This window comes from Hyposmocoma kahamanoa, unplaced genomic scaffold (genome assembly GCF_003589595.1).
Source record: "Hyposmocoma kahamanoa isolate Upper Pololo Valley unplaced genomic scaffold, ASM358959v1 78, whole genome shotgun sequence".
Lineage (NCBI taxonomy): Eukaryota > Metazoa > Arthropoda > Insecta > Lepidoptera > Cosmopterigidae > Hyposmocoma > Hyposmocoma kahamanoa.
Window position 1 is genome coordinate 18,801,800 of NW_020653945.1, and position 13,451 is coordinate 18,815,250.

The window sequence follows — 13,451 nt, forward strand, 5'->3', positions numbered from 1 at the left end:
GAAGATGCGCATTATCAAAATGAAACAAATTACTGCTAACTAAATACTACTAACTCTAGATAGGGCCGAGCCATAGTTGTGCTAAAATAAGTCGTAAATAGAGATGGAAAAAAACTGATGTACTAATTTTAAACGTTAAAACGTAGTTTTTCAAATAAGCGCGCTTTTCATTTCATCTCTGTTTAGTTTGAAGCTTACAAAATCGTTTAGAAAAACATTTAAGCCAATAGACTTTATATTAAAAAAAGTTTGCAACATTGTGTTGACAGCACAGACCACGTAAATGTGGTTGACAGCGAAAAGCGTGAGTAGGCCATTTAACCTTTAAGTTTATTTGTAAAACACAAGTTTTATAGTAAATGAAACTATTTGTCCGGATTGAAATCGCGTACCTATATTTGTTTTTTCACTGACAGTCAACCGTGACCATGGGACCTGTAAAGGGCCCGAAACGTCGGTTTGTTTGAAAAAACAAATGTAGGTACGCGATTTAAATCCGGAAAAATAGTTTCATTTCCTATGTGTAACAATCGCGAAAACCTAAGAACACAAGTTTTATTTTTATTAATAACATTATTATTCGCATTGTCCAATTAATTTGTTTAGGAAACAGATGGCGGGACTTGACACCACGTTGTAAAAAAAATGAAATTGTTGGGTGTTGAATTGAGTAAGGGTTACACCTTAAAATAATAAGCGTGCTTATTATTAAAAAGCAAACTTTTTAAAGTACTTTTCGTTTAAAAGAAGCGAATCTAGTCATAAAATCATAAGATGGAATCCAAACTGCCTTTATTCTTTTAGGTGTATAAAAAAATAACACCATAAATTGTATTGACCTACCTACCTTAGAAGACGGGGCCTGAGAGTTTTCATCCTGGATAATAAAATAAATCGTCATATTCTGATTCTATTAAAACGACTAAATGAACGGTCAAATGAACTCTAGTGTCCTATGGCTATTAAATTCAAACATATTAATTTGTGAATAAACTTTCAATTAAATTAAAATCAAGTCCATATCAAAAATGTATTACAAACTAATTATGTTATTAATAGTACGCTGATACCAGATAGTTCTGTACCATCACCCAGGGCTGGGGAAAATACGTGATATAAATTACAACATATTTTTTCATGAGTTGTATTAAAAATAGAAAATTCAATCATTACCATTAACCGGACACGGAAATATTTAAATATGAATTTCGAAATACATTTTTATGTTGGAATTGAATGACAAGCTGGGTGGCCTAGCGGTTTGACTGTGGTAGCGTCCATGAGGATGAGGAGGTCCCGAGTTTGGACCGATTTAGGAAACGAAGTGTTCTAAATTTAAATTTTTTTCAATTCATTTCCATTGCTCTGGTATTCATAGAACAGGTAATTCCACGGAGAACAATAACAAGTTTACCAGAGGCTCTTATTTTTGTATGTCATATTTTGTAGTGGAGTGTTTTATACCATTGTACCTGTTTTTATATCATTGTTTTGTTACGGCCTTTACGCTTTTACTTTACCTGTTCCTTTCCTGTACTCTTTCTTTATTTCTTATTTAAAATTTATGTGGATCGAGTCTTGTATTTAATTACGCGAGGCCCGCGTGACACCGCGACTTTTAAAAAAATATAATATCAAGTGACGGGACGAATAAGTCGTGCACCTGATGGTAAGCTACACGCCTGTCCATAACAGTTGCCACTCAGAGCTGCGCCTGTCACCCTGAGACATAAGTTGACAAGTCCCATGAAAAATAAAGATAACATGACACTTCTTCTGCGTAGAATAAGTACTTCGAGAGCCTACTGTACTACTTAGTCGAGAAACGATTGGTTCTCCACACAAACTTTCATTCCTTTTAAGATTTATTTTTGTGATAAAACTAATCTAGGTCTTTCTCCTATACGTCCCATTTATACCAAAATTCATCAAAATTGGTTCTGCGGTGTAGGCGTGAAAACGTAAAAGAAAAGTTGCTTTCGTATTCATAAAATTTTGGTGTGGATTAGTGTTTCGTATGAACCTTTCAAAAAAAAAACCTACATTTATGTTTCAAAAACAAGTTTAGAATATTTCATATATTTTCAAATACATCTCTGTTATCTGTTTCTATATTTGTGTTATCTAGCAAATTAAAGATGTGAAGATCGCAAACGGAATTCCACGAACGTTATTTAAGACATTATGATAAACTAGTAACCAAAAAAAGTGGGCTAATTCTGAATTTGTAAAAATCGTGACTGCATTTGTCACTCCATAGAGAAACGCAAGGCTTCGATACTCGTAAACTTTACGTCTCGGTATATAAACATAAATAATTGTGTTATTATTATTTCCCCCTTTGTCCTTGATTATTCAGGCCCTCATTGGCACGAACTATTCGAATATTCTTCTTGAGTGTGAGAGTATTTTCATTACTCCCTACGCTTGCTACTACACCGCCTCTATTTTTAATCGACTTCAAAAAAGGAGAAGGTTCTCAATTGGACTGTATGTTTATTTTCTTTTTGTATGTATGTTACGCGATAACTCATTTATAAACCAATTTTGATGATTCTTTTTTGTTGGAAAGAGGGTACCTCCGTAGTGGTCCCATTTAAATTTGAAAAAATATTCCACCTCAAAGGGTAGCAAACTAGGGATGAATGACTTATGAATGAGGTCTGTTTTTTAGTACTCTATACTGAGATTATGTCAGGGCGTTGTTGTACGTAATGACCATTTTTAGTCTTTTGAACATTGCAATAATTTCGAGGCCCACTACGATCGCCCACCTTATTGGCTCATGTGCGCTTGAGACCTAAATTCTTTCCAAAAATAAACCTAAGTAGTAAAACAAAAACATACACAGAGGTTCAAACTACGTACAAAACTCTTTTTATCGGTTCGCAAAACTAGATACAATTCCAAAATAAAGTACAAATAGCTCACCATTAATTCGATATGAGTAAATGTGCCCGACTAGAACATAACATGTCATCTTTAATTCTTTCGTTTTTCAATTTTTTTTATTATTATGTTATTAAAAACAATTGCATAAACATTAATTAATTATTATAAATGACATCAACTAAGAATCGGAATCCAATATGTTAAGAAAACGGATAGCAAAATCTATCGTAGATAGCTAACACATAATTAAAAAGCGTGCTTTAAATTCTCATGTTTGGTAAGGGTAGTGATTGTGACTGTACCAGTCTTGCTATAGCCCTTGAGTCAGAAATTACGGTTCGGTACTTGACTTGTTACATTTTTGCTGCAAAAGTTACATTTGCTTTTTTTATCAAAGTGTACGTATTAATGACATACATATTTACTATTATTTACATACGCTGATATCATAAAAACAACGTGGCTACGTTTAGAAAAATCAAGCTTTAACCAGAATTGGCAGTTTTAATTTCGTTTGCGCCATCTCTGGGTTACTTTATTACAACATTTGTTATCGTAAACTATTTACAATAACAAATAAAAGTTGAATTTAAAAAATCTTAACTTTTGAGTTACAAAAATTGCATTAAAACAAAAGTTACTTGCATATCACGCGAAAGGGTTAGAAGTTACAAAAAATGTAACAAATGTAACCATCTGGCCACACTCGAATGTACCCGTCACCATCACAGACAGGAATATTATTTTTTGTTTATCTATATTACTATTTTTGGCTGATAAAGTACATGCAAACATAATATGTACGCGGATTTAGCTAGGTACTATCTTTGATATTAATTTATAAAGCCCTATCTGGCTGTTGCAATGTTGGGAAAGTTGCTGTTTGACTGTCATTTGACGATTTAAAATACGACTAGGAGACTAGTGCCACCTGGCCAAAAGGTCGGGATAATAGGCGCCCCGCAACGGTGCGCGAGACGCGGAATCACGCGCGCGGTAGCGGACACGCAGATCTGCGTCAACGCGCGGTTTAATCTGCACGGGGGCAGCGCGGTCTAGCGGCCCCGCGCCAATCAAAGTACCTACTCGCTTCGTAGTTGATCGCCGTAGTGATTGCACATGTAGATCCTTCTTTGACAAGAATGGTTAATAATACAGAACTCATTCAGGACGCTGCAGTGATACTGTCGATTGTTTTGTTTACTCAAATAAAAAGACATCGAAGACTTCAACTTCATTAGAAAGATTAAGAAAATATGAAGATTAATTTTTCAACTACACACGAATGTCAACTGAATAATTTGATTATTTGTTAGGGAACATCCGAACGACAATTACTGGAATAGACACAAATTGATTAAAAATCTGCGCGGTAGTGCAAAGCGCAGTGTGCCATACTCTGCGCCGCGCACTCTGCGCGGAGGCGCGGTGAAACCGCGCACGTCGCGCTCCCGCGCGGAGAAGCGTTGTCAATGTGTTCAACGGCGCGTGTTTTCCATACAAACTGAGGTACTTCAGTACAACGTTAAAAATCGCAGCCCCGCGCTCCGTCGCGGGGCGCGGTGCAGTGTGTTAAACGCCTAAATCACTGCCACTGCGACTGTCACCCTGAGACATAAATTGACATGTCCCATGTGTCTGTAATTTCACCAGTACTTTTACCCTTCAAAATCGGAACGTAGTTTCGTTACTGCTTGGCAGCAGAAATAGGTAAGGTGGCACTACTTCCCTGGACGAACTCCTTCACATGAGCTACATGTGCTACATTCGTTCGTCCTACTGCTACTAATCTTAATACAAAAACATCTAATTAATTTGGTTCGCACCAGTCCCATGTGCCTTTAATTTCACCACCTTTAAAACCGAGACGCGGTAATGTCCACGTTACTGCTTGATGTTGATGGCGCAGAAATGGGCAAGTTGGCAGTACACCCTTACTTAATACAACAAAATGTTACAAAGTATATTGGTGTAGTTTATTATTAAGAGAGGTTTGGCATAAACAATTATAGCTTCTACGACTACACCTTATGTGTATTTTTATTATAATTTTTCGGTAATTTATCCGGGCGAGATGTAGCACAGACAGGTTATGCTCATATGTTATGTGGGCGGACAGTGGGTAAATCCAGTTTCAATTTAGCATTTGGTTGTTAATTTACAATTTTATGATTTGATAATAATTATCTGCATTCTTTGGAGGAACCAACAGGTTCACACCGAATATGAATGCACCGGTTGTTAATTATGCCAAAAATACTTAGTTAAGCGCTTATTTAATTATATTTTAGAAACTGAAAATGGAAACTTAACACACAATTCGAGTTCTCAGGTTTTCGCGACTGTTAAAGGAATTGAAACTAGAAAATGAATTTTTTCGGATTTAAATCACGTATTATTGTTTTTTCAAACAAACTAACGTTTCGAGCCCTTTCACTGAAAAAAAGGAACAACCAAAGCGTCAGTTATTTGATTTTTAACCACAATTTAGTTAGTTGTAATCAAAATTAGTTTGAATTAATAAAAGTGTGCATTTATGAAACACAAAACTGTTTGGTTACGTATTGCCGTACTTTTGTAGTCACCAGTTTTATGCTATATGCAAATGAAAGTTATGGTACATAAAACAATTTTTTTTTTCAGTGTTACAAGTCCCATAGAGTACACAGTCAGCCGTAATAATGGGATCTGTAAACGATACGGAACGTTGGTTTGTTTGAAAAAACAATAATGGACGACTTAGATCCGACAAAATAGTTTCATTTCCGATTAACACACATTATCATAATTAGCCAAAGAATTAAGGGGGTTACTAACACTGCCCTCGTAACGAAAAAAGGCACAACTATACGTACTTTATACAGCAGTTGTGCCTTTTTTCGTTCCGAGGGCAGAACACACACAAAAGAGAGTTTTAACTGGACAATCGTTCGTTATTTTGCCGAAATTACAACATTTTAGAACTACAACATCTCATTTAGATTCTTTAAAATATTATTATCAAGGTTATATTGTTTGTGACTTGAAAAACAGGGGATTCAGGTTGAGACTTATCTTTATGTTAGTCTGATTAAGACGTTGACATCACTGACATAATCAGCTAACATACAAACAGTACAGAGTACTAAGTAAAACCGACATCAAAAGTCATTCATTCCCTAGTTTGTCACCCTTAGAGGTGGAATATTTTCTTCAAATTTAAATGGCACCACATCTGAGGTACCCTTTTTCCAACAAAAAAATAATCTTCAAAATCGCTTCACAAATGCCAAGTTATCGCGTAACATACAAAAAAGACATAGTCGAATTGAGAACCTCCTCGTTTTTTGAAGTCGGTTAAAAAAGGGACGAAGCCCTTCTTTTTTCAACGGGCCAGGAACACATAGCACACTCAATAAAAGTTACAATTTTGTAGAAATGCTGTGGGTAAATTATTCAGGCCTACCCCACGTTTAAACCCTAGTCATGACCATTAAATGGGGCTTTCATTATCCTATCCTGCATTGCAGTCCGCCGCGTAATGCAGTATTATGAATATAGTCGGAGCAGCCATGCTGCAATGCGTCCTGCGAGACTCCATACGAGCGCCATGTGCACGAAAGTGTATGAGCAGTCTCCTACCTGCGCGGCAGACTGCCATGTACTCGTAGGTAGTGAATGGGCCGTTTAATGCACAATAAATACAGTTCTGTAACATTCGGACCAACTGCACCACAACTATCGATTCGTAGTTGTGTTTACAGTTCGTCTGTACTATACCCTTAATGTTACAGAATAAGTGTAGATTCTATTATAACAATTGTCTGTTGCAATCATAGATATAGAAAAAAAAGGGAGATTTGGTATGGGGGCTTGGTCCGTGTCGTCTCGATATGATCATTTTGATGACACGGTGACACGCCTACAAACATCGCCACAGTGACATGGTGATCGTTGTACATACAAAATCTCTCGTAAAACGTGAAAATGCCAAGTTGTAGCGATAGACCTTATAAAAATTTTAAAACAAAGGTTTTAAAACCATTGAGGTAACATTCCACCAGCTATTTGCATTTTTAGTTACTATTTCTATAATTATTCAATGTTTTCTTTTTGTCTCCATAGAAATTTCTAGACTCAAATATGATGTGATGTTCATTTACGATGACTGATGACGACAATAAATTTTTACTGAAATGTTTGAATTTCTTACTATGTATTTTGTAATTAAAGTCCCTAAAATATCAATTTACGTTAAATAAAGTTCTTTTATTTTATTATTATTACTAAACATTTTATTTGAGTAACTTTAACACAACTCATATTTCGGACAACCGTTTCAATTTCATATCAATTTGTATGTTGCTGTTGCTTGAAGAAAAATGTATGTGTATTATTGTTTTAAATAATTGACATATTTAAATTCCATTATACTCGTAGATTAAAAGTGGAGTATTTTTAATTTTTAAGTTTTTCCAATGAGTTCAAAATAAGAGAAGGTTGGATTGAAGCTGCAAGAAAAAGAAATATTGATTTTCTTATTACTATTTCTGACTTGTTTAAATTTACATAGCAAATGCATTTAAAAATAAACAAAATAAAATCGGCGTTTATTTACATGTGCAAAATAAATTAGAAACAATTACAGAAAATTACATAAATCCTTCATAAAAAACAACATAATTTAATTTATTACATTCGTTGATGGTTCAAGTTTACTCTTGACAGTGACAGCTTCACCAACTCGTGGTAACGTATAATGGAAAACTGACACAAGCGACGATCGCCATATCGTCTATGAAGGCGGCTATTAAGATTATATTAATTTAATAATACACCAGTACCAGTGCAGGTATAGTATGAAAAATGGAATATTTTTTAATATTAAAAACAGCCACATGGTTTCTAACTATCGATTAGGTACATCCCTCGTTGAGTAGCGTCAGTTTAAGGTTAATAAGGTTAACAATTTTCGACTTTCTTTCGAATTTTAGACAGCGGTTTTATTTCAATACTCACGACCCTGCAAGTTTATGCGGGCACGAAGCCACTGCGATTGCGGAACGACCGCGAACTTAGTGGGAGATAATCGCAAGTCGCGCGGTTAATAGAGCTCATCCAGCGTGCGCCTGCACCACATTGCGCCTAAACCGACCGGCAAAGTGCGCGGGCGACGACGGGGCCGCCAAGCGCGCAGGTGATCGCGTCCTGCGCGGTTCTACTAGTACCCCGCCGCGCTAACCGCGAGCAACCGTCATCACTACAGGCGTAAGACGCGCCGTGAAATGTGCTACTAATTTTACATACTTAACTATCACATTCTCACTATTCACTATATCATTACATATCTCCCCTTTTTTTTTCTATAACTATGGTTGCAATGAACTTACCTTCTCTCCTTTGCTTCCGTTGTTCGATTTTCTCAATAAGAACGTTCCTAAGGAGCTTTGCCTCATCTTCGTTAGCGAAGTTAAACGCTGTCATGTATTCCTGAAATAATATAGAGTACAAAGGCCTTTACGAAATGTTCAAAATATTACTACAGACAGTTCATATATCTTATGGTACTTGTGCAAACTTTGCTACGCAAACGTAAATTATTTCCAATTATTTAATAACATTTCTTCACTAGTCTCAAGCTGCTTGTAACACCGTTGTAATGGCACGTTCACAATGGGTAAAAGAAAATTGTTTTACAACAAACAATCGTAAGTTAAAAAAATCTCAAACAAATGCACGTATTGTGTAAGACGCGACGAAGTTACCGAATGAAAACTTATTTAATAACGTTTTTTCATAGACGATTGTAATACTCCGCATATTCCATACATCGATGGACAAAAAAATTATTAAATGAATGTGCCAGACGAAAGCAGTCCCCTTTATTATGACAACCAGAGACCGTAGCTACGAAAATAGAGAACCAATTTAGATAGGTCTTTCCAGACACATTTCGAGACTAACGTCGTCGAAATAAACAAGTATGATTATTTTTCTTACCTCAGCTTCGAAGGTGTGCAAATAAGGCCTTGGGCTTTTGTACTCTATCTGTAAATACACTTCGTGTTCCCAAATCATCGCTTTGCGGTATAAACAATATATGCGGAAAAAGTATGAACGTTTGCTGTTGTCTTTTATCAGACATAGTACGCCCGTGTCCTTTTTCTTCCATTCTGAGTGTCCCGGGCCTTCAGTCGTGAAAAGCTGGACCACTGCCGTCGCTAGACTCTGTGGAGGAATTAGACGAGACAATTTAGTTGATTGAAAGTTGCATTACAGATATTACAAATGTTGTTGTGTATTAATTTATACATAAGGTATAGTCATTATGTAAACATAACAGAACACATCAAACTATTTAGTTTGGTCCGTTTGGAGTAAACTGTGCAGTATAAGGGAGTCACCACATTTATGGATATGGAATTGCTTTAAGCCGTTTAAAATAAGAGTGATGTCCATGTAATAAAACCGAAACAGACGTAGTGCCTTTCGCATCGACAGTGCGAGCGGAAGCGAAACTCGCAACATCTTTTTCGCTCGTATTGTATGGGCATAAAGTTTTTTCTGACGGCTTAATGCGACTCCGTGTCGATAAGTGTGGTGAATCCCTAAAGTTATGATTCTTTTATTAACTGATTTCAAAAAGGAGGAGGTTCTCAATTCGACTTTTTTTGTTACGCGATTATTTTTATAAACCGATTTTGATGATTATTTTTCTGTTGGAAAGAGCGTTCCTCAGTATTGGTCCCGTTTAAATTTGAAGAAAATATTCCACCTCTAAGGGTGACAAGCTAGGGGATGAATCCGGTTTCACGCACTTTCCGGTAACCGATTTCAATAAAACTTGGCAAACAGATATCATTCCATGAACTTTTAAGGTCGTGTTTATAAAAAAAGTTATAATTGCAATAAATAGACAAAGAGTAAGCCCACTAGTATTCGATATTTTACAAAATTATTATCATTATTGCAACAAAGATAAAAACAATTTCTGCAATTTCGTAGTAGCATTTCGCTTTTGATGGCTCGAAAAGAACCACAAATAGCTCTGACGAGGCCCTTATAAATGTAATAACAGTGGCAGTACCGTGTGATAGATTCTATGAAGATACACTTTATTACCACGTCTCACAAATCAAGATTCAACGCAAGATTTTGCACTTTCCCATCAGGCTTCTTGGTAACAGAATACGCAATAAGCTATTATGCCGTGGTAAAATCTTTGACTGTTTATGAATAGAATAAGTGCACATTTGACCTCCATCTTACCTGATGGAAATGAAAATGGAAATGACCATCCACACCTACATGATGACTACCTATCGACTCGACGTCGACAACTTGCGTGGCCATCTCTGAGGCCCCGGGTTCGATCCCCAGTCGGGGCTAACTTTTCTAGACTGTGTCCTTGTTTATTGTGCTTAGTCACTTTGAGATCAGAGCAATAAAAAATATAATGTTGTCTCAATTTATTTATTTATTTACTCTCACCTTGAAAAGGCCCAGGTTATACCATTCAGGAATATGGCTGCTGATTGACTGCATGTTTGCAATTAATGCGTTAAGTCCATTGACTTACAATTATATAGACGTCAGGTCCGCGCTAAAAAGTGTCCGAACTTATAGGGCGTTAAAATCGTATACAAAGCGTCATTAACGCTTTAGTCTTCGTTTGTTCGACTGACAGCGAAGCAAGCAAAATTAGACAGTACTGCGATGATTGTAATGACAATTTAAATTCAACGTTTTAGCTTTTTCATATTCCTTTACATGTCGCTACGTTTAAATAGGTTGACTTGGGACATTTTTTTCGTGGTTTTTGTATTATTAGACCCGTCGTCAATTTATTTGTAAGTCAATGGTTAAGTCGTAATAAACGTCATGCAGCCGAGGTAGGTTTCGACCGCATGCAGTTACTGTGTGAAGTCGTTATCCGATTGACAACTAATTCATGTATGAACGGTATACAGTCGATCTCAGCTGCATGAAGTTGATTGCGACTTCACGCATTAAGTGCAATCATATCTGTTAGCAACCCAAGTCTGCAGACAGGGAATTCCACTCGAGTACAATACAGTACGTCATTATAAATGTAGGATCATAACTATTCGTGTGAATCTTGGCATAAGCCGCCACGGGGATTTGAACCTCCGACCTCTCAATTGAAAAGTAACAATTTCCCTACTGGGCTACCCACCATTTAATTACTTACACTACCATGGACTGTTACAATTCGGCATTGGATTCCTGTGAAAATAGGTAGGATGCAACTAATGACATAGTTGCCGCATCCTGACGCCTCAGGTACTCATTCCAAAGTGAATGGCCCCGATGACATCATAATTGATCTGTCCCATAACGTACCATGGACAACACGTTGCGTTTACCGGTAAGAACTATATTATATATATATATATTATTGTAGGTAACATAAAGCGTACATTTAAAAGGAAACATACCTTTGTTCATACAATAAGAATAGCTGCACAAGAATCGTGTTTACGTGAGTGACGTAATCACGCCCGATTTAAACGGCCTGCCGGTATCCACTAGGTAGCTAAACATGCCTGGGTTTCTCACGAGAGGTAGGCAGGGAGTGTTCATACCCTACTTTTTACTCTTCATTTAAGTAGTTTGATTGAACTGAGATTTGTGTAAAGAACAGACTTTTGGTGAAATACTTTTACTGAGTTCTAAGGGCGTTTACACACGGCGACTTTTAGTAGATAAAAACGCGCGATTGCATCGCGACACTTGCGGTTTATAGGCGGTTGCATCGATGCAAACGCACGACTGCATCGAGCATCGGTGCAGTCACTTAAGTTTTAGTAGCAGAGCTCTTTGTGTTCGTCGAGGGAAGATGACCTATTTCTGTCGCCAATCAGCAGTAATGTGAGCATTACTGCGTTCCGGTTTAGAAGGGTAAGGATGCTGATGAAATTACCGGTACATGGAACTTGTCAACTTATGTCTCAGGGTGATGGGCGCAGTGGCAGTGCCCATAATATCTTTGCGATTTAAAGCTCTCAATGGCACTGCAACTGTTATGAATAGGCATGTCGCTTACCATCAGGCGCGCGACTTATTCGTCCCGCTACTTGGTACTATGAAAAAAAAGTTAAATCAATAAAAACGTGTTACGCGTTTGCATCGCATTTGCATCGCGTTTGTATCGCAATTGTATCGCTGCTTAAGTCGCGCGTGTGTATACAAGTAGACGATTAGCGATTGCCGACCGCCCTAAGCAATACCAGAAATATTTTGTCCGTAACAATATTTCCATATTTACCATTATATATTTACATATTAAACAATGTAAGTATGTCAAATGTGCGTCAGTTCGGAATGTGTATAAGTATCGAAACATAGACTGAAAAAGAAACAACACTCGGAAGATCGTTGCTATTTTCTTTTGAATAAAAAATATTGTCTATTGACAACAAAGAATCAGGCAGACTGGCTAAAAAAAATAATGATAAAACCAAATGATGAGACGAACATGTCCTGTGCCTGGTGTTAAATGATAGGCCTGTCCACAACAGCTACTAATGTCCAATTGCACTAAACTTAAGTACCTATGTCTTAAACCAATCATGGAATGCAAAAGACACTCTTATGACGTTCTTAAGTGCAAGTGGACACATCAGTGCTTTAAATCGGAAAGATCTGAGGGACACTGCCACTGCGCCTGTCACCTTGAGACCTTGAGACACGAGTTGACAAGTCCCAATGTACCTGTAATTTCACCAGCACCCTCACCCTTCAAAACCGGAACGCAGTAATGCTCACTTTACTGCTAGGCGGCAGAAATAGGTATGTACTGTTAGGGTAATAGGAAAAAAATATTATGAATATATGTTATTTGTCCTGTTCCATTTTGCTCCTATTTTGTAGGTAAATGACTTTGGATTTCCTTTCTTTTTAAGGAAGATATTGCTGTCCAGTATAAGCCACATTTTTGCACAGTATTCTATACACTTGTACCTTGCATTCATCAACTATTCTGAGGCTTTTGATAGTTTTATTCACAATTCCATCTTTCAATCGCTGCATAAAACAAATAGAACCCACTTGTATATATATACACCTTACACCTTCAAAACATCCAACGCAAAAGTACTATTGCAGTCAAATTGCAAATCTCCGGGCCACATACACCAGACACATGTGCCTGTAATTGCACTACACCCTTACCCTTTAAAACTGGATATTTTGAGTATTGCACAGTAAAGTTTAAGTATTTTAAATTGGGACAAATCATATAAGGGAATTTTCAAAAAAAAATTTTATGACTTCTGTCATTAAACCTACCTTATCATCAAATTGAATTAAGCATTTAATCAAAATAACATAATGGAAAGAAAAAAATTAAGGGATAGTAAATCATGTAATTTAGTTTGTCCTAATTTCCTACTGGTACACATTTAAGATTCCATTTTTTTATCAGCTGTAATAAAAGTACTTTCTCCAAAACAGAAGTGTAAACAGGTAATAAATTTCTCCCTGTATATTGTACTGGCAAGTGCAGTGAGGAGAAAGTTGCAATAAATTGGACCCTGCTAAACCTGTAGTCAGTGCAA

At 36.7% G+C, this 13,451-nt stretch overlaps 1 protein-coding gene across 1 annotated transcript in view; it reads right to left on the reverse strand.

The window, feature by feature from the left end:
* LOC113233178 (neural Wiskott-Aldrich syndrome protein-like) overlaps positions 1-13,451 on the reverse strand; it is a 29,645-nt gene that overhangs the window by 13,877 nt on the left and 2,317 nt on the right. The window contains exons 2-3 of the mRNA XM_026468200.1: positions 8,872-9,099; positions 8,262-8,361 (exon numbers count right to left, since the gene is read on the reverse strand). Of these exons, the coding sequence (XP_026323985.1) occupies positions 8,262-8,361; positions 8,872-9,099 (328 nt within the window). The remainder of the gene's footprint in view (positions 1-8,261; positions 8,362-8,871; positions 9,100-13,451) is intronic.